Genomic DNA, 20,891 nt, shown 5'->3' on the forward strand with positions numbered 1-20,891 from the left:
ATATAGGAATGGCCGGTGCACTCACTGGCTGAGTAGTGGTCATGAAAAAGACAAAAAAAAAAAAAAAAAAGAAAGAAATGCAAATTTTCAGGCCCTGCAACAGATATACTGAATCAGAATCTCTGCAGATGAGGCCGATGAATCTATTTCATTCATCTTCCCAAGTGACTCTTAAGCATGCTCAAGAATGAAAGTTTGAAAAGTACTGGTTTAATGTATTCCTCCAGAGAGGATTTCCATTTCTTTTGTCAGACACCTGAAAACATTATCAATCAAAGATCATTTTAAAAATTATTTTGGGGGGAAGGGGGCATTGAAGTGTTGCCCATTCCTGGCCCAAACTTATGAGAAAATGTGGGATTTGGATTAGAATTTTTCATATGAAACTTTTTTCCTCCCCCTACCCCCCCAACTCTGTTCTACCCAGAGCCAAGCCTAGTCAGGCAAGGCAGCCTCTGTGGGGCAGTTTTTTTTCCCATTAATCCACTGAGGGTGGCACTCACCTGAGACCCTGGCTTTATGCAGGTGTGTATGCACTATCATCCTATCTGCTTGGACCCAGATGTTTAACTTGTGGCCCACTGAAAAACTCATGCTCTAACTTCTTTTAGCTATTTACCCAGAAGAGGAATTGCCATATCATATGGCAATTCTATATTCAATTTTGTTAGGAATGAAAAGGGGCTGCTTCTAAAGAAAAGAAAAAGAAAAAGAAAACTCATGCTCTGGTCTCTGTATAGTCGGCAGAAATCCTCAGGGCAAATATTCCCACACTAGCTCATCCCCACTTCCACCCCCAGAATTGCACTGTCTGAGAGTCTTCTATCTAATCTTAGAAACAAGAGCAAAACCAAAAAATTTTTGGATATTTTATTCAGGATTTTTTTATTCATCATATTTTAACATTTACTTGTACATATTTGTGGGGTACAATATATTGTCTCAATACTTGCGTATACTGCACAATGATTCACTTAGGGTAGATAGCATAGTTTTGTATCTAGCAGTTTTAGTTGTTCTAAACCAAGAGGAGTTTGTCGTCACACCTAATCCATCATATTGTCAGAAACAGAAGACCTCATTTGGTTTTCAAAATACTTACCCAAAATATTAGCATGATCTGAGTAAGTGTTAAAATGAGTAGCTGTCCAGACTATGTGCTAAACAGTAACGTCTGCCTCCCGTCTGTCCACAGCTACTGTAGAAATGGGCAGAGGTAGAGGCAGCCTGTCAGCTTGTGAGTCAGTTACTTAATGATCTCAGTCAAGCAGAGAATTCTATACAGGCTAAGTAATAAACACTGACTCACAAGCACATGCCCTCTAGCAAAGAAGTTTCCAACACATACTGAGATCCGTAATAACTGCTTATTCCCATTGGTTTTAAATAAATAGGCATCCTGTACAACCAAGACCTTTATATTTTATTGTAAGGCAATAAAAAAATTATGTAATTCCCCAGAGACCAACATAAAATATTTAGCCTTTAAAAACAGTTAGTTCCTGTCCAATGTTATATAAGTTTGCAGAATTCAGTCAAGGTTTCTTCTCACTTAATAAGCTTAGATATACTCCCTCAAGGAAAGGAATGTATTGCAATTATAACCTTCAATTAACCATCATTTCTTGGTAACAGTATTTTCTAGGTCCCCAGGCAAAATAAAGCACAACTGTTTGAATTAGTGTCCCAATTCTCTGCCTCACTTTCATAAAGGAAACATTCAATATGTATAATGATCTTATAAAATTCCGGGGAAAAAAATGGCAGAGGAAGTCAAGGAAAGTGGCCAATGCTTGAAGTTTTCTATTTGTAGAATGTGAGAGAAATCTATGCTGCATAATGGCATTCTCATGAATTTTTGTAATTTTAACTAGACAGCACTGTAACCATTCGCTTATATAAGAGAACACCTTATGTAAGATTGAACCATATGAAATTTTTGACCTTCAAATTCAGAAATTTCATATGTTTCAACCTAGTATTTTGCCTTACCAGTTAAAATTGGTGATTGCTTATCTCAAAATTATGAAGTTATGGTGTAATGGAACAGACGCCATTCTGTGGCATTATGAAACACAAAAAGGTGGTCTGGGCAGACATGTTAACAAGAAATGAGAAATTTAAACATGCTTGCTTTTCTTTCAGGTCCACCAAAATAATTCTCTGTGGTATGCCAATGGTGTCCATTTTTGTTTGTTGTAACTACACCTCTGATACTCTGTGTTTCTTTTCAGCCACGCAGCATTCTTTCAATTCATTTTTCTCCACTTGTGCTGCTTTTCTGTGTGATATGAATCCATCCTTATCCATTATGTCATGCCTCTATCTTTTGCTGTTCTTTCAGATTGCACTGATCTCTAAGAGGTAAGCTCCATCAAAAGAGGGAGCACTGACTTTCCTTTCATCTCAAGCATCCCATAACCCTGCCCCTAAAGTCAGTAGTTTCTAAACTACACTTTGAAGGGAACTCATAAAGAAAATAATTCTTCACAACCACAGCCACACGAGAATGCTTTGGACATTGTTGCACACACGTTGCAAACTTAGTACTTGTTGCTAACTAAGGAGTTCCTACTTAGCTTTGTACCTCAACATCCCTCAGTTTTCTGTACAGTAACATGCACACTACAATACCCCAGGAACTGGTATTATTCACCGCATTCTTGAATATAGAATTCCCAAGCCTGCCATCATCTACCAGACTCATGAGAATTATAATAAAAAGGTAATATTTGAATGACTCTATGTTATTTTCCCTGAATGCAGTGACATTGCCAAATGTTACTAGGTTTGGCTATTTATGGGGATCAAATTCATCAGAAAATAAGCAACCCTCCCCTTAATATTGTGCTGTATAGTTGATGGGAATTATTTTTTATTGATCTCAATTCCATTTTCAAACTTGGATTAGAATTTCCCGGGGCCAATAACTGATGATATATGAGTTTTACCATGGGAAGTTTTTGAAAGCAGAGAATTGAAATTGTTTTTCATTCAAAAATGCCTTGAGCTTCCTAAGTGCATTATCTCGTATTAATTCTTTTTTCTAAAGAAGGCAAGCCAATCTACATGGGAAGTCTCACATGCTACAATTTGGATTGTTCATTCTTCCATTGTTAATCCCCTAAATGGCCATCTAATAGTCAGGGGTAATAAAAAGATCCTCTCCCCCATACACATGGTCTAGATCAAGTTTTACCCTTGTTAATCCTGAAGGAGCCAGGGTTCACAATGTAATGCTATTCCAGCAGTGTTATTTTTGTCTTCTTTTCATTAAACGTTGAATCTTCATTGCTTTATATCAGGAATATGTCACAATGTGACAGTCTAAGAAAAAACTGGCATCGTTCACCTTGCCCTCCAGACTGCCATTCTTTTTTAGAAACAGATGTTCCAACCTTTTCCAGACACAAATCAGTATATCTTAGATGTTTAGTAAATAAATATTTAGTACAAAAACATGTGCTGATATTTAGCCTGTGTGGTATGGCACCACAATAGTGATGGGTTCGATGCAGAAAGTCATCCAACTCTTTGCAATCTTAAGTTTTTCTCTTCCTATAACCTGCTTCTAAATCTTGGCCCTCTTGTAGTTGATAAATTTTCATCATTAGTATCCATCTTGTGTTCGAGATACATTCTCACCATTAGAATTAATCTTGTATTCTGTCTTTTCACATAGGCTAACACTCATTGTCGTGGCATATATAATATGCTTTGTAAAATTAACTCCCTACATAAATATATTTGGAATTCTTTTTTTAAATTTTTTTATCATTACCCAATGTGAACATCTTTGTGGCCATTTACCAATTTCTCCTTAACCCTCTCCCCTGTCCCCTTCCCACCTTCTGGTGGTCTCAGTTCTGTTCTCTTCTTTTGAAAGTTCAACAATTTATTGTGATTGTTGTACTTTTTTTTCCAGCTTCCACTTACGAGTGAGGACGTGTGGTATTTTTCTGTACCTGGTTTGTTTCACCTAACGTAATTTTCTCTAAGTTCATTTATGTTGCCGTGAAATGGCAGCATTTCATTCATTTTTTATGGCTGAGTGGTATTCCATTGTATGTATATACCACATTTTCCTTATCCAGTCATCCATTGATGGACATTTAGGTTGGTTCCAACTCTTAGCTATTGTAAATAGAGCTGTGTTAAAATGGGAGTGCAGGTATCCTTTCCACTGGATGATTTCCAATCCTTTGAGTATACTCCCAGCAGTGGGATTGCTGGATCGTATGGCAGTACCATCTGTAGTTGTTGGAGGAACCTCCATAATATTTTCCGTAACAGATGCACTAATTTACAGTCCTGCCAACAGTGTAGAAGTTTCCCCTTTCTCCACATCCTCGCCAGCATTTGTTATTCTCTGTCTTTTTGATACTGGCCACTCTAACTGGCATGATATGATATCTCAATGTAATTTTGATTTGCATTCCCTTGATGTTTAGTGATGTTGGGCAATTTTTCATGTGTCTGTTGGCCATTTGTATATCTTCCTTTGAGAAATGCCTATTTAGCTCCATTGCCCATTTGTTAATTTGGTTTCTTTTTTTTTTTTTAACTGTTGTTTGAGTTCTTTGTATTTTCTGGATATTAATCTCTTGTCAGATGCATAATTTGTGAATATTTTCTCCCAATTCGTAGGTTGTCTTTTCACTCTCTTAACTGTTTCTTTTGCTGTGCAGAAGGTTTTTAGTTTACTGACACACATTTGTTTATTTCTTCTTGTTACCTGTGCTTTTGGGGCCATGTTCATAAAGTCTTTGCCCAGTCCTACTTCCTGAAATGTTTCTCCTATGTTTTCTTTGAGGAGTTTTATAGTTTGGGTCTTATATTTAAGTCTTTAAAACATTTTGAGTTGATTTTGTTATATGGTAAGAGGTATGGGTCTAGTTTCATTCTTCTACATATGTCCAGTTTTCCCAGAACCATTTATTGAAGAGGCAGTCCTTTCCCCAATGTATGCTCCTATTGCCTTTGACAATATCATTTGGCTGTAAGTATGTGGGTTGATTTCTGGGTTCTTTATTCTGTTCCATTGGTCTGAGTGTCTGCTTTTATGCTGGTACCATGCTGTACTATAGCTTTGTAGTATAATTTGAAGTCAGGTAGCATACTGCCTCCAGCTTGATTTTCTTTGCTAAGGATGGCTTTGTCTATTCAGGATCTTTTGTTGTTCTGTATGAGTGTTAGGATTGTTTTTTCTATTTCTATGAAGAATATCATTGGTATTTTGATGGGGATTGCATTGAATCTGTAGATCACTTTGGGTAGTATGAAAATTTTCACAATGTTAATTCTTCTAATCCAAGAGCATGGAATGTCCTTCCATCTTTCTATGTCCTCTTTAATTTCTTTCAGCAGTGATTTGTACTTGTCATTGTAGAGATCTTTCACCTCCTTGGTTAAACTGATACCTAGGTATTTTTTTTTTTTTCTTTTTTGGTGACTATTGTAAATGGGCTAGCTTTCTTGATTTCTTTTTCTGCTACTTTGTTATTGGAGTATTAAAAAGCTACTGCTTTATGTGTGTTAATTTTATATCCTGCAACTTTAGTGAAGTATCAGCTCTAAGAGTTTTTTGGTAGAGTCTTTAGTTTTTTCTATATAGAGAAGCATGTCATCTGCAAACAGGGACAGTTTGACTTCATCTTTTCCAGTCTTGATGCCCTTTATCTCTTTCTCTTTCCTGATTGCTGTAGCTAGTACTTCTAATACTATATCAAATAGAAGTGGTGAGAGAGTACATCCTTGTCTTGTTCCTGTTCTTAAGGGAAAAACTTTCAGCTTTTCTCTACTCAAGATGATGTTGGCACTGGGCTTGTCATCTACGACTTTTACTGTGTTGAGATACTTTCCTTCTATACCTATTTTGCTGAGAGTCTTTAATCACGAGAAGATGTTGAATTTTGTCAAATGCTCCTTTTGCACCTGTTGAGATAATAACATGGTTTTTGTTCTTGTTTTTGTTGATGTGGTATATCACATTTACTGACTCATGTATGTCAAACCATCCTTGCATCCCTGGGATAAATTCAATCCCACTTGAACATGGTGTATAATTTTTTTTAATATATTGCTGTATTCTTGTTGCTAATATTTTGTTGAGGATTTTTGTATCATCAAGGGTATAGACCTGTAATTCTCTTTTTTTGTTGTGTCTTTGTCTGGTTTTGGTATCAGGTTGATACTGGCCTCATAGAATTAGTTTGGGAAAATGGCCTCTGTTTTGATTTTTTTCAATAGTTTGAAGAGAATTTATATTAATTCCTCTTTAAAGATTTGATAGAATTCAGCAATGAAGCAATCCAGTCTCGGGGTTTTTTTGTTGTTGTTGTTGGGAGATGCTAATTACCTCTTCAATCTTGTTGCTTGTTATTGGCCTGTTCAGGTTTTTTGTGTCTTCTTGGTTCAGTCTTGGTAGTTTGTATGTGTCCAAGAATTTATCCATTTCCTCCAGGTTTTCAAATTTGTTGGTGTATATTTGTTTATGATAATCTCTAATGATTCTTTGTATTTCTGTGGTATTGGTTATAATGTCTCCTTTTCCATTTCTGATTTTTGTTGTTTGGGTCTTCTCCTTTTTTTTTAGCTAGCCTACCCAATGGCTTGTCTGTTTTCTTCATCTTCTCTAAAAACCAACGTTTTGTTTTTTCCATCTTTTGTGTTGTTAGAATTCTTGATGGCTGCATTTAAGACATAGATAATGAATGCTTAACAGGCTGACTTGAATCATCCAAAGTGTTTGAGAAATTGTAGTACTCAAAGGTATGAAGTATACAACTCTATCTGAAGGGGGAAGGGATTAAGAAAGGCTTTTTAGAGGAGGTAACTAAACTAAATCTCAAAAGTGGGAATTTTCTCTGTGATAAAAGGGTTTAAAGGCTCTGCAAGCCATGGAAACAACATATGGAAGAGTATGAGATTTTGAGAAACTGCAAGTATTTTGATGTAATTGGATCACAGAGCACTTGAGATGAGAATAGAAAGGGAGATGAACCAAATCACCAAGGTTGGGTATCGTTATTCATTATATGATGGATGTGAATGGAGCCTGTAATAGATTTTAAATGGGAAAATGACAAGATCATATATTTGTGTTTTAGAAAATAATATTACATGGGACTAATGCCCCACTTTTAAATAGGTAATATCTACCTGCATTCTAGAAATTATTTTACTAAGTCCTATATGAATATAAATTAAGACAATGTAAATGCCAAAGAGGAATTAGCATAGGCCTGGTCATCAATGAAACCTGGGGTTGAAACCTCCATTCACTCATTCCCTGCTATATGATAGTAGACAAATGATACCTCATTTTTCAATCTTAAAATGAGGATGTTATTTCTAGATCACAGAGTTGTTATGTATTGTAATTCATGAAAGTTAACTAGCATGTAATTGATACTGTATATTAGCCGCTATTTTAATATTACAGATGAATGCATTGTTAAAAATACCATTGCTTGAAATGATGAAAATTATATCCATTTGGAAGCCTGTGGTTACTGAATAACCTATGATTATTAAGTAATCCTAAGATGATGGCTAATATTGTTATGCAGTTCTAAAAAAATGGTTCAAGTCAGAATACACATTAATAGTTGATATATATTTTTCCTATGACCTATTGACCTTTCCTGGAAAACTTCACACTCATTCTTCTCTTAATTTTTTTAAGCTTTTAAAGAGTTCAATTGAGTGTATGACCCTTACCAGTTTCTGTATATCTACTAAAAGCAGTGTCTTTTTTATTTTTTCAAGAACGTCTTGACAAGATCGAGCTATGTTTCTCTGAAGAAATGCTCTTTTTCTCATTTATCAATTGAATACTCTTTTCTTTGTCAAACATTTTCAGTTGAAACCATGCCTTTTTAAGGAGAATCTGGTATGTTTTTCATGACAAAAGGGAAAGAAAAGAAAGACTAACTCAACAAAATCTAGAAAGCACTGCCTTTTCTTACTAGCTAAAATGTGTAGAGTAATTGTACCTCTTTGAAATGTGCATGATCATAGATACCAGACTACTGTTGGTGCAAAATCACGGTTGAAACCTTTGTTTAAAATAAGGCTAGTTCTAGAAATGGAATAATTATTTTCTTTATGTTATAATTTTAGGTTTAAAAAAGCTTTATATTGAAAAACTTATTAAAAGCTCTCACACTCAAATCCCAGATGCCCTTAAGTATACAAAGATGTAAGCATGTAATTATTGAGATTCCTGAGAAGAAAGAGAAAGCAACACACAAACCTGCTTAAAATGCCTAATTCTTCAAGATTCAAATTTTCACCAGTGATTTTGTTTTCTAGATTTTCCACTATTATGCTGGCCATGTGGACACCAACCTGGGAACTATGGCCAAACGAATTCAAAACACGGAGACTAGAATAAAACTACATAGTAATCCCCTTTAAGGCCAATTTAAAGTTATTCTTCATTAATCCTACATTATTCTCTCCTTAACACTCCTACTCAGGAAGCCCCTGTAGTGGCCCGAGCCGCCCTGTTCCTGGAATGTGCCCGTTTTGTTCACCGCTGCAACCGTGGCAACTGGCCAGAGTGGATGAAAGGGCATCACGTGAACATCACCAAGAAAGGCCTTTCCCGGGGACGGTCTCCCATCGTGGGCAACAAGCGGAACCAGAAGCTGCAGTGGAATGCTGCCAAGCTCTTCTACCAGTGGGGAGACGTGAGCTTTCGAGTTTCTTCTCTAAAAATTAGGGCACTTGAATGAAGTGGAGAAGTTTTTTGATTGATTGTGTTGGTTTTGGAGACAATTTATTGATGTGTCTGTTGTATAACAGGCACTGAATGAAACACTTTGGGGGGACGTAAACAACTCATTTAATCTTCTCAATAAAATCTATGAGGTTAGACATTACTATCTCCATATCACCATTGAAAAAAATTGAAGTTTATACAGGTGCCAAAGTTTACGTATCTAGCAAGCAGAGGAATCAATATTCCATCTCCTGGATTGGATAATCATCTTTGTGAAAATCACTGTTATAATTGCTTGATACATTCTTATTTCGGTTTCTTATTCTAATTCATATTTTTCAGGACATGGTTTTTTTTCCAACTTCTTTAGAAATGACTATGCACACACACACACGAATATGTATATGAATACGTGAATAAATGAAAAATGAATGAATGAAACTTCCTTAGTAATTCTAATAAAATGGACTCAAAATAATTATGACTTCTTCATCATAGGGGGTTAAAAAAACAAGGAATACAAAAAATTCAAGAAGACTGGGGGTTTTTTTTCTGTTAATTTTAGACACAGCCAAGCCCAAACATACATAAGGAGGGTTCCATATATTCCTCTTTCCTTAAAGATTGATGGAGTTATTGTTATAATTTCACTTAATAATTCAGTTGAATGCATCTGCTAGTGGGCCTGCTAACTCATGGTATTCTTCCTTCAGTTTTACCCACATCTCTTTCGCAAAGTGACAAACTATAATTCAAAAGGCATGAATTGTACCCAATGTGAGTGCAGTCTGTCTATACTAAAGTGTATTAATCTTTCCCTGTTAAATTGTTGTCCTTTGGATTTTCTTTATTATTTTAAGATAGCCTATATAAGAAACCATGTAAGATGTATAGAACACCTTATTGATGATAATATCAGTGATCAGGATTCAGCACTGCCCTCTTCAGGATTCTATTGCATATTATATATGTGAGAAGATATGATTCTCCCATGGGATATCCAATTTTTAAATCAGTAAGCCAAGTTATTATGTGATTCCACCTTACTTATCCTGCATTTAATTATTTTGGATTTAACAGCATTAAGCACAAGAGTTTATACAAGTCAAGCAGTGTAAATGAATGCATTATCTTGAGATGCATAGATACACCAGTAACCATAGCACCATAAGGAATGAAATCCATTATCAAAAGCCTGTCATCATTCCATTTTGTGTTCTTTTATGGCTCATAAGTTAGAGAGGAAGATCCACCAGGCTAGAAACCAAAATAGTGAACCTAAATTCTGAACTTGTTTTTTTTCACTGAAACTGTGACTTTGTGCACCTTGCATAAATTCCTTGAGTCTCCATTTACTCAGTCATAGAATAACGAGCTAAATAGATTTTTAAATAAATTATTAATGTAGGATGACTATTCATTTTGTTATAAGCAGATTAAAATTATCACGGCATATGACAAGACTATCTGACAAGTAAGAATGTTAAATAAATAAATGCAAGTTATTAAACCCATCCAAAGGCCCTTGATAATACATGAGCATTTGGACATCAGATTTCCGTGTTAATCGTGTATTGCATCTGATAGAGAGGTTCGTACCCAGTGGTTAGGTTTTTGCCACCAATATTTGAGAGAAGGCAAGATATGCTTGTGATCCACCTGAGACTGTATTTCCTACAAAGCAAAATTTTTAATTAACAAATGATAAACCTTTATCATTGTCTTTCTTAGAGCAAAGGTAAAAATATATATATAAATCTTTAAGTAAAAAATTATGACCTTGCCACAGTGCTCTGCTTATCTGGAAGATTGTCCTTATTTCTCCATACCCAAATCATACTTCAGCCCTTCTTGACTCTTGTCACCAGTGTTGAGCTTTTCCCCAAATGTCCAAAATAATGGGAATAATTACTGCTCTAATGCCTTACTGTTACTTTGTAAGTATGGCATATTTATTTTTTCTCTTTGAAAATTTTCCTTGACCCATGTACAGTGCTACAGTAAAATCTGTTTTCCTCTGAAATATGAATTTTCCCCTAGATTTGCTTCGTGAGTAGTTGTGCAAACAAGACATCTTAGAAGCATATGTCACAGTGGACAAAACACAGGGTTGGAAGAAAAACCATAGCTGGGGTGGAGGCGTTGGGGTGGAGAGTGGGGAGGGGGGCTGCCTCTAGGCAGATTCCTCAGAGGAGGTACCTTTTAAATAATTTGTGAAGCATATGTTTACGTGGTCGTTGAGAGACTATAATAAGATGTTAGAGGCAGAAATGTGAAAGCAAGACTTTGGGAAAGGCAAAGCAGGTAGTCAGAGGGTGCATTATTATTTGTTCTGTGCTCTTCCTCCAACTAATTGTGCAGGGACACCTCCTCCCTTCCCCCTATGGGCTTCTCATTGTGAATCTTACCACTTAGTTACTCCTCTGGTCAGAAGACAAGTAATCAAGTTACTGCCCAGGCTTTCCCGCTAACTAAGCCTACTTGCAAAACTCAGTTTACCTCTTTCAAATTTAATGTTTTTATTGTGGGTAACATTATATTATAGTGAGTAAAATTTTTTAACTACCTAGTTTCATGGATGCTGTTTCATGACCTTGCTAAATTCAGGGATGGCTCTTTTCTCAAGGAGACCAAATTTGTTTCTCTTAAAATAAAACTATCAGATGGAAAATCTAGATCACCAAGTGGCAGAGAGCAAGTGAAGAGTTTTTCTCACTCCGATCACCTTTATTGTTTATCAAAACCATACTAAAAACATTCAGCCCTCTGCTGGTTAAATGTCTTCCTATTTTCCACAAATGGCCAGGTAATTTTGAACACTCCCTCCCTCAAGAGAATTGGGACCTAAGTGTTTTCCTTCAATTGTCCAATTCTTCTAAGGGGAGTGGTGTTTTAATTCCTTTAATTATTTCTCCTCAGGCAGAAAAGATAGGCAATTATAAATAACCAACACTACTGTTACTTCACTTGAAAAGGTGCTGCTAGCCAGACCCTTCTCTTTCTTCTTAATAACATTAGTTAGCATATAAGAATGCTTTTGGAGATTTCTCACAAAAATTTGTAAATTATAAACATGGGCTATATATGCATAATTTATTACTCTTGGGAAGGTGTGCTTGGACCTTCACATTACTTGAGGAAAAAAGACCACTATCATAAAAGCCAGTCACATTTGTAGTCTTCAATATAGTAAACATAATTAATTGTATGATAAATTTGGGTATTTGACAGAGGGTTTCCCAAGACAATCGACATCTTTATATTTTCTACCTATGGAAGACAGATGGGTTGGATGTGAGCTCTGTTCTTCAGCCTATTAAGGCACAAGAGCAGAGGATCACTGGAGACCACTAGCTTTTGAAAGCCTGCTGCGTGGAAGGAACATGAATATATCAATTTAATAAGAGTATCAATTTAATTTAATAAGAATAACAATTTACCACTGACAGATGAAATTACCTTTAACTTCAACAATTTGTAGACCACCACTTAAGCTCTCCAATTGATAATCTATGTACTATATTTATATGTTTGTTCTTCCCATTCTAATATTTCTGCATGTTTTATTAATTTTATATGTTGACAAATACAATTATTTTATTTCAGTCTTGTTTAGATTGAGAGAGTTCATAACAGAAGCCAATTCCACTGAAGAATTACGAAGTTTCTCTTCACACTGTCCTTCCGACCCACTACCTCCAAAACTGCAAAAATCTCCCCAGCATGACAGTCCTGTAGCTCAGTGCAGTCCAGTCTACTGGGATTCTGAATCCACTCTGCTCTTGTCTCTCATCTTCCTGCAAATACGTATCAGAACCTTAGTGAAACCAGGGATGACTCCCTTTCCTGAGATAGGACTGATGTGGGATCTTTTAAAATAAACAATGAACTTTGGAGTCACCAAGATGGATAATTAGACGAATTATCTGGGTTTTCAACCTTATTTTCCTTTTAGCATATTCTCTTTCATATTTATCTAAAGCAATTTAAAGACCTTTTACAACATACACTGCTTTCGGTTCTCTGTTGGCTAGATGCCTTCCTCTGTCCTTTTCCTTTTTATTTTCTAAAAGTCTAAGCAATTACAATTTCTCCAGTGTTATGGTTTTGAGGGCAAAAGTGGAATTTGCCTAATTCCTCGATGGGGAGAGAAGATGTTTTGACTCCCTTTTATTACCTATCTCATTCGAGGAGGGTTTTATTGAGAGGCCTCTCTGGAATGACAGTTACAATTGCTAAGCCCTTTGGCTTCTCTCAAGAAAGGGACACTTTTAATTGTCAAGTATTAAAGGGTTTCAGATTTATAAAGAGGTTTCAACTGAGAGACTTCCTGAACAGATGTTTTCAGGGCAAATGTCCTCTGACTTTTCTGCAACATTTGACAGCCTGGCTGCCCCACCTCTTGCTTCTTTTTTGTCTTCCGTGACCATTATGCTCTGGAGTCTCCCCACATCTCTAAGCCCAGTCCTCTGTCTCCTTCACTGGTCCTCTGCCTTTCCCCCTCTTCATAAATGTAGACACTTCCCAGGATCTCCTTTCACTTCTTCCTGGATAATTTCCCCCAGGGTTACATTTATCCCTGTGTTTCCAACTGTTACGTGTATGCCTGTAGCACAGACTTCTCTATCCATAGCACTTTTCAGATGTCAGGCCTGCATTGCCATCTGTACTTCGGAGGCCAGGGAACACATTTGGCGAAGGTCTTAGTGGTGGTGACAGTGACCCAGGGGTCTCACATGGCAGAAAATGGCAAAGCAGAGAAGAACTTCTCATGTGCTCTTCTTTTAAAGCCCTAGAACCACACCCTGACCAGCACTATTAATCCATTCACTACAGCAAGGTCCTACAATCTAATCACCCCTTCAAGGCTCTGCCTTTCAATTACCATAATAGGATTTCCCAACCTCAACAGTTACAATGGGAATTAAGTTTCTGATACATGAACTTTAGGGACACAGTTCAATCAATCCACAGCAAGCCCCTTAGGTCAGATCTTTAATACTTCCCATCTGGATGAGGAAAGTATTTTCCTATTTGGTCTCCTCCCCACAGTCTCTCCTCATCTAATCCATCCTACACAGCCCAGCAGAGGCATCTTCCTATGGCACAACCCATTCATACTGGTCTTCTAGCCTCCAGACTTGCCCCCCTCCAACTCATTCTCCAAACTGCTATCAGAGTGATTAGGATAAAATGCAAATCGGCTTGTGTTTCTTACCCACTTAAAATGCTTCAGTGGCCGTCCTTTTTCTTCAGGGGTAAAACCCAAATTGCTTAGCCTGTCATCACTGTCCTCTTTACAACCTTTGCTTAAACCATACCGAGATTATGGATGATGAAGTCAAATGAGTTAATGTACCTAAAGAATGTTTATCTCAATTTTTTGCATCTAATATGTGTTCAATAGTAATAATAGATTACAAGAATTTCTGATAACAGAAATGGTTTGTCTCTGCATTCCTAGGCAGCTAGTGAAATGTCCTTCCACCAAGTGATTGGGTTACTCCCCCAAACCAAAGACGACCTTTTATTCTTTCAAATGCAAAATGAAGTTCATCTCCAAGAACTGTAGGATCTAGTCCCAACCTACCTTTTCAGCCTTCCTGCATATTGTTTTGTCTCATAAAATTGTGCTTCAACCAGGTGGCCTACTATCAGTCCCTGAACACATGGTGCATTTCCCTAAATATGGATCGTTTGAGACCCACCAACTGAGTCTCTACTGTCCCCATTTTCTATCAGCCAGAACACCAATTCCTCAAAGTCTACAGCAATGAGACATTCTCAACTGAATTTAATCTCTCTATCTTCTGAACTAATGTAGTGCTTTCAGTCTCTTTTGCCACTTAATATGTTGTTCTGTCATGTTATTACCCCACAATAGTCTGTATGCTCATTAGGGAAAGAACACAAAACATAGATAACCAGACTCCCTGTGTTTGAATCCCAGTTCACAGCCTGCTGAGTGACCTTGAGCAAGTCTCTCAACCTTTCTAACCTTTCTGTTTGCCAAACAGTGATCCTTCTGTAGATAGGTTTATAATCTACTAGGGCACATCAAACAAAGTACTAGTAATACAGTACTAGTGTACTATAACAACTTATTGAACTTTTTGTTTTACTTAATACCTAACAAATTACCTTGCTTAATAAATATTGGATGAATAAAGGAAAAAAGGAATAAACATAGACCTATGGCATTTTCTAGTTCACTTTAATATTTATAAATGTGGACTTAATTTAAACTGCTTAGTTACAACACCCTGGTAGGACTGATATAGAAAAATTTCCCTTTGAGTCTTACTATTCAGTTCCATGGCTCCACTCCAGTCTCAAAATTCATGTCTTCTCCTTTAAAGGGGATCCCCAAGATAGCAGCATCAGGACAAGGCCTTTTGTGTTGATGGTGATAGTTTTGTTGTTAGGAACCTGCTATATCTTCTTACACCGTTCTCGTTGATGTGGTTTTTGCTTCCTGGTTTTTAGCTCCTCGCTTAATTGCAGAGTTTCAGGTGACCTCTTTGTTTCCAGGTATGGAAGACATTAAAAAACTTGCGTTTTTATTTAATGAATTTCGGGATACATTTTTGTATGTTGGTTTCCAGTAGTCAGTCTAATTTTCTTGCATGCCCAGAATTTAGTAACTTTTCTAAATATTTTCAAAGTATGATACAGGAAGAAAGAAGAAAATCAGTTGGAATTTCGCTCTTACTAATGCACAGAGTAACTAAACTGTCAAACCCCAAGTTCAATATTCAGTTCAGCTTTTCCCTAACTCTCCTGTCTCATCCTGTGTCCCTTCCATCATTATATACACTACGTAGCTGGAATATAAAAGGAATTAGATAGAGGTAGTGTTTATTGTCTCTTCTCATATACAATTACTTTTGATAAATCACACACTAGTGCATGATGGTTTAGAAGTACAGGTAGCAAGGGTATTGGTTCTATGAATACTGTGTGAAAGCCAATATTGTCCATGTGCTTATGTGATGAGTTATTAAAATCATATTTCTAATGTTATTGAGTATTCTACCAAAAGGAAAGTCAGCATGTATCATGGAAGGGGGAACAAAGTCTATACAAGAAGCCGACAAGTACATATAGAATGGCAGATAGAAATAAAATTGCCGCAACAGCATTCTTGCCAACCTCCAAACTCATTAGCATGACAGTGACATTCTCCTGAAATAGCTTAATCAGAAGCACTCTGAGGAACTGTGCCTTATTTTGTAACTGCAACAAAATCCTCCATTTAAAACAACTGCATATTGCCTTATATCAGACCTATAAAATAAGTGAGCTTTGAGTAAATGGAAATATTTTTAGAAAAACTTTTGTGTGAGCATAAAAAGGTATTATTCTAGTTTCTACAATCCTTTTTTTTTTTTTTTTAACATGAATGATCCACATTGTGGTGTTTTATTTCACTGAGTTACACTTTATTCTGAATTGGGAATGATATTTGATTATCTTTCACACAAGTTTTCTGCATATGTATCTTAACATCTTATCCAATGGGACTTATAAATGGATTTTTATATATACATTCAAAAGCAGTATTTTGGCAACATTCATGAATGATTCACATTGTGGTCCTTCTGGAGAAAGTGTCAATGCCTTCCATCTCTGGGTTTCCATATTGGCAAACATGGTGGTAACAACACTATGGCATATAGAAGAGGCTTATGCTGGAAATGATGCCCATTAATTGATTGATTATGTCCTCTGTACTGCAAGAGCCTATTTTAGAGTCTAATGTACTTGGTGCTGTTTCATTCTTTTTCTCCCCATGTTAGGCAATTGGCATCCGATTGAACGAGCTGTGCCACGGGGAAAGCGAGAGCCCAGCCAACCTGCTGGGTCTCATTTATGATGAAGAGACCAAGAGGAGACTGAGAAAGGAGGATGAGGAGGAAGACTTTTTAGATGACAGTAAGGAGACTCCCTTTACTACAAGAGCCCCTGCTTGTAAGAACCTCTGCTTTAGGAGCACTTAATACTTCTTTTTCTTCTCTCATATTCTTACCACCTTCCCATGTCTCCCCATGGCACCTTTCCCCCTTTTCCCTGTGCATGGATGTTAAACATGTGCATAAAGCCACGCAAAGAGAAGGCAAGAACCAGAAAGAGAAGAAGACAGACAGGAGCAAGGGGCTGCAGGCAATGTGGAACATCCGTCACTTTTTAGTCTCTGACTCTTGCTATTATACAAAAATTATTAGGCCTCTCTGAGTGAATAGAGTCGTGGATAATTACTGTCCCAGAAGAGGTTTATTCAGGTTTTGTGTTTTGTTACTGTCCTTGGAAATAAAAAAGTCAGACCAAATAGAATTGACTGTAAAATACTTCCAAATTACTAAAGTACTAAAATATTTAACAAGTATATCATAGTATTTAACTTGAAATTGAAATATCGAAATATTCGGAGGTTGCTATAACTGTGAACATCTGCTGTAGTGTATTTATTTAAAATTTAGCATTGAGTCCTATCATCACAGAAGAGTAGAGTCAAAGAGATTCCTGTTGCATCCCTCTCCAACACCATTTTGTTCATATGTGTGTTCTGCACATTACAGGCTTGTGTGTATGTGTACCACTGCCTTTTATAGAGTTTAAAATTCCAGTTATGGCTATGGAATTAGTATCTTTATATGATGAACACAGCACAGTTTTTTTCTCTTGACCTTCCTTGGTGGTTTGAAATTCAAGTTCCCTGGTTATATCTTAAGGGTTGTCCTTAGTTAAGTGATGCCAAGCCTACTGCATCTTTGCAGTCATGAAATGTAGAAGGATAACTAGAGTGTAACACTGGAAAGAACTAAATAACCACTCTAGAAAATTATTTCCTTTTTACTTCCACACCAAGACTTTTTCTTTTTTTTTTTTTTTTTGCGTTTTGCATTATTTTACCCCTTCTAAGACCTTATCAAGTTAGAGCAAATAATCTTGACTTAGCTGTTAATAGAACACCAAATTCTTATGTCAGTTTTTCAACCTAATGATGAAAGTTGGCCTCAAAGATAGTCTAGATTATCTTAGAATGACTAACGGAATTGGGTATGATCTATTGGAAGACTCAAGGATTATCTAGCAATCACAGAAACTTGTGAAGTCCTGCTATGAGACCCATTCAGCCAGAAAGCATCCTCCAACTATCCTGGATCTCCCAGAGGCCCTTCAGAACAGAGAGAAGCTGAAACAACATGCAATGGATGCTTCCTTATAGGCCAAAATGAACTCAAATCTATATTAGATCACATAAGTATCATTTACCAATATGTTATTCCTGTGTATCTTAGCTTTCTGTTGATACTATGTAAAAATCAATTCTTGTTCCTTGTAACAGGATAGTTCAGATGATAGTCATCAGAGAGCCTGGTTTAAGACCAAGTTCATTCTCTGCAGGACTGACAAGAAGAGTCTGGATGATAACCTCAGGAGTAAAAGGACAGATCCAGAAGTTCATCCTGAATGCCTAGTGTTCGATTAGTTTTTTTAAAAAAGTGTCACACATCCAGACAATATTTAGTCATATAGTCTCCATGGAATGTAAGATTGCAATCTCTGATTCTGTTCCACTTTCAAGTCAATGCATAGCTCATCTAGTATTTAAAAGCTAATTATGGTGAAAGCAAGTTTTGGTCTGGAAATTCTGCAGGACCTTGTCTCTCCCATTCGTAATGACAGGCAAAGTCTCCAGCCCCACATTAACTCTAGAGAGAAAATAATGGTTCTCATAAGGAAACAATAGCCCAGATATCTTTAGAAGACCATCATTTCCACCTACTGTTAACAGAAATCATGAAGTATGTATTCCATTCAATTGAGAAAGCCTAACACACCTAGAAAACATTTAAAAGATATTTTTAGTAATGTTGATATGTAATGATATTGTGACAGCCTGATGACTTGATTCATTCAAAACAGATAACTGTTTTTACTTTCTTTTATGAGAGGCAGACTCTATATTACTTTGGTCTTCTTTTCTGAGCTCTGGTAATTAATCAGTGCACTTCTGCATAAGTTTTGATGATACATATCCGAAAACTAATCCTGAGAATTTTGAAAGTTTTTATAAGGTCATCTTGACCATTATCTGTCTTTAGAGAAAAATCCATTATTTGGCCTGTGATGGATACAGGGTTTTACTAATTCAAAGACCAGGTTTCCTCAAAGCGAAAGAGAATATTTGCATACTTCTAGCATAGCTGCACCTTACCATGACAGGCTAGCCCATATAAACTGTGCAACATAGGTGATTAGATAAGTATGTCTTATCTGTGTTGCAGAAACACATCTGGATTAGAGTCGAAACAACTTCACTCTCCTCAGAACATCAAGACAGACATCCCTCATAAAATGTGCCAGCGGACTTTTTGCATTTCCAAATCTATTTCAATGCTGTATAAATAGTCTAAGTCTGATTGAATAGCAGTGTGGAAATCTTCAAGACAACCTTCTATTTCTGTTTTTATTAAAAGGCTTTCTTTCTAGTCTAGTTGGAGCTATATTTTGTTACTCTATAATGCCTAAAAGTGAATAATTTAGTTCTGCTTGTCTGATATTTTAATACTAAGGCACTTGTGATAGAATTGCAAAATGGAGAAAGAGAAAAGTGTATGGTAGTATACACATTATGCTAAAGGAAGTAGGTAAATTGAACTTGTATAGTAACGTTCTCATATTCAATTTGATTTTACATATGTGTAGCTGTGTCCATCAAACCGTGCCTCTGCATTTTGTATTGATTTGTCTTCTTATGAAAGAACTCTTTCATTTCACAGGTACTGTGAACCCCTCTAAATGTGGCTGTCCCTTTGCCTTGAAGATGGCGGCGTGCCAGCTTCTCTTGGAGATTACCACCTTCCTGCGGGAGACCTTTTCTTGCCTTCCCAGACCTCGCACCGAACCGCTGGTGGTATGTTAAAGCATGAATGTTAATAATTAGGCTACTTGGAGAGGTCAAACATGTGGCTAGGTTTTCAGTATTCATAGCTTTCTTAATTGTCCACTGGCCAATGGATCACATTTAAAAATTCAACCAAGGGATATTCATACATAAGAAGAAATGGTCTTTTCTCTATTATAAATAGTAATAGCTCCAAGGTTGACCTAGAAATCTCTAAAGATAGCACTACAGGGTACAATGTTTGCTCACTGTCAGTTATGCTGGGAATATCTGAGAACCTTTAGGCTTCTTTATTCTACAAAGTATGCAGAGTTTTATCACTTACATTTTCTCGAACTCACCTACAGATATTTTCGGTACCAACTGCTCTTAAATCCATATAGAAATGTGCTTCCAATGAATTTTCTCATTTAAATTATGGGTGAAAAGACTTCAGTGTTTACTGTCTAAACATCCTCAAACTTATGAAAGTATTTGAAAAAGTTCACAGAAAAATTGAATTAAAAGATAGTAGGAATCCTTCCTTGAACTTTTTGAAGACTCCTTGTATATTTTTATTTCTGTAGCATTTCTTATGGGCTATGAATAGGCAGAAAATGACCACACACACACATATACACGCACTCATGTATCATGTACCATCAGAACCTAATTGGTTTAACTGAGGGTACAAACACTGTGCAAGAGCTAAGAGCCTTCACAGAGCATGTGGTGCAGGGGAACACCTTTATGCCAATTTTCCTTGGCTTTTGATTTCCTAATGGGAACCAAGTTTCCAGTTTTTGGTGATTTTTGTTTGTTTGTTTGTTTGTTTTTATCACAGGTATCATCAGCCAGAGCTGAGGAACCAGCCAAATTCTTCTTTTTCTTTTTATGCAAGGCTCTTTTACACTCTTTTACCAGAGAAATGGTTACACTAACGATCTGTGTGCTTCCGTTTAAGCATATTTGACAATCCACCAGCTCTCCTGCTTTTTAAACCAAATTAGGCCTCAGCAAGGCCGTTCCCCAACCCTGGGGTGGGGACAGGGGTGGGTGACAAAGGAGTCAGTGTTCTGGTGTCACTGAGCAATGCCTCTGCCTCTAGTTTTTCAGTGTTCTAGAAAGCCCACGTGTGTACTCACACTGTAAAACATAAAATAGATATTTTCAAGTTGGAAACATTTATGAGTGAAATGTGAGTTTTGAAGAGAAGCATACCCACATTTGGACTGTAAAACTGAACTATTTGGATATTAGAGAGGGAAGTTC

The 20,891-nt window shown here is 36.6% G+C and overlaps 1 protein-coding gene across 3 annotated transcripts in view; it reads left to right on the top strand.

The window, feature by feature from the left end:
• Positions 1 to 20,891, top strand: part of UNC80 (unc-80 homolog, NALCN channel complex subunit) — a 207,725-nt gene that overhangs the window by 77,408 nt on the left and 109,426 nt on the right. For all 3 annotated transcript variants that reach the window (XM_063092340.1, XM_063092339.1, XM_063092341.1), the window contains exons 23-25: positions 8,484 to 8,696; positions 16,528 to 16,663; positions 19,516 to 19,649. In XM_063092340.1, coding sequence (XP_062948410.1) covers positions 8,484 to 8,696; positions 16,528 to 16,663; positions 19,516 to 19,649 — 483 coding nt within the window. The remainder of the gene's footprint in view (positions 1 to 8,483; positions 8,697 to 16,527; positions 16,664 to 19,515; positions 19,650 to 20,891) is intronic.

The sequence above is a fragment of the Cynocephalus volans genome, chromosome 1, assembly GCF_027409185.1.
Source record: "Cynocephalus volans isolate mCynVol1 chromosome 1, mCynVol1.pri, whole genome shotgun sequence".
NCBI classification, from domain to species: domain Eukaryota; kingdom Metazoa; phylum Chordata; class Mammalia; order Dermoptera; family Cynocephalidae; genus Cynocephalus; species Cynocephalus volans.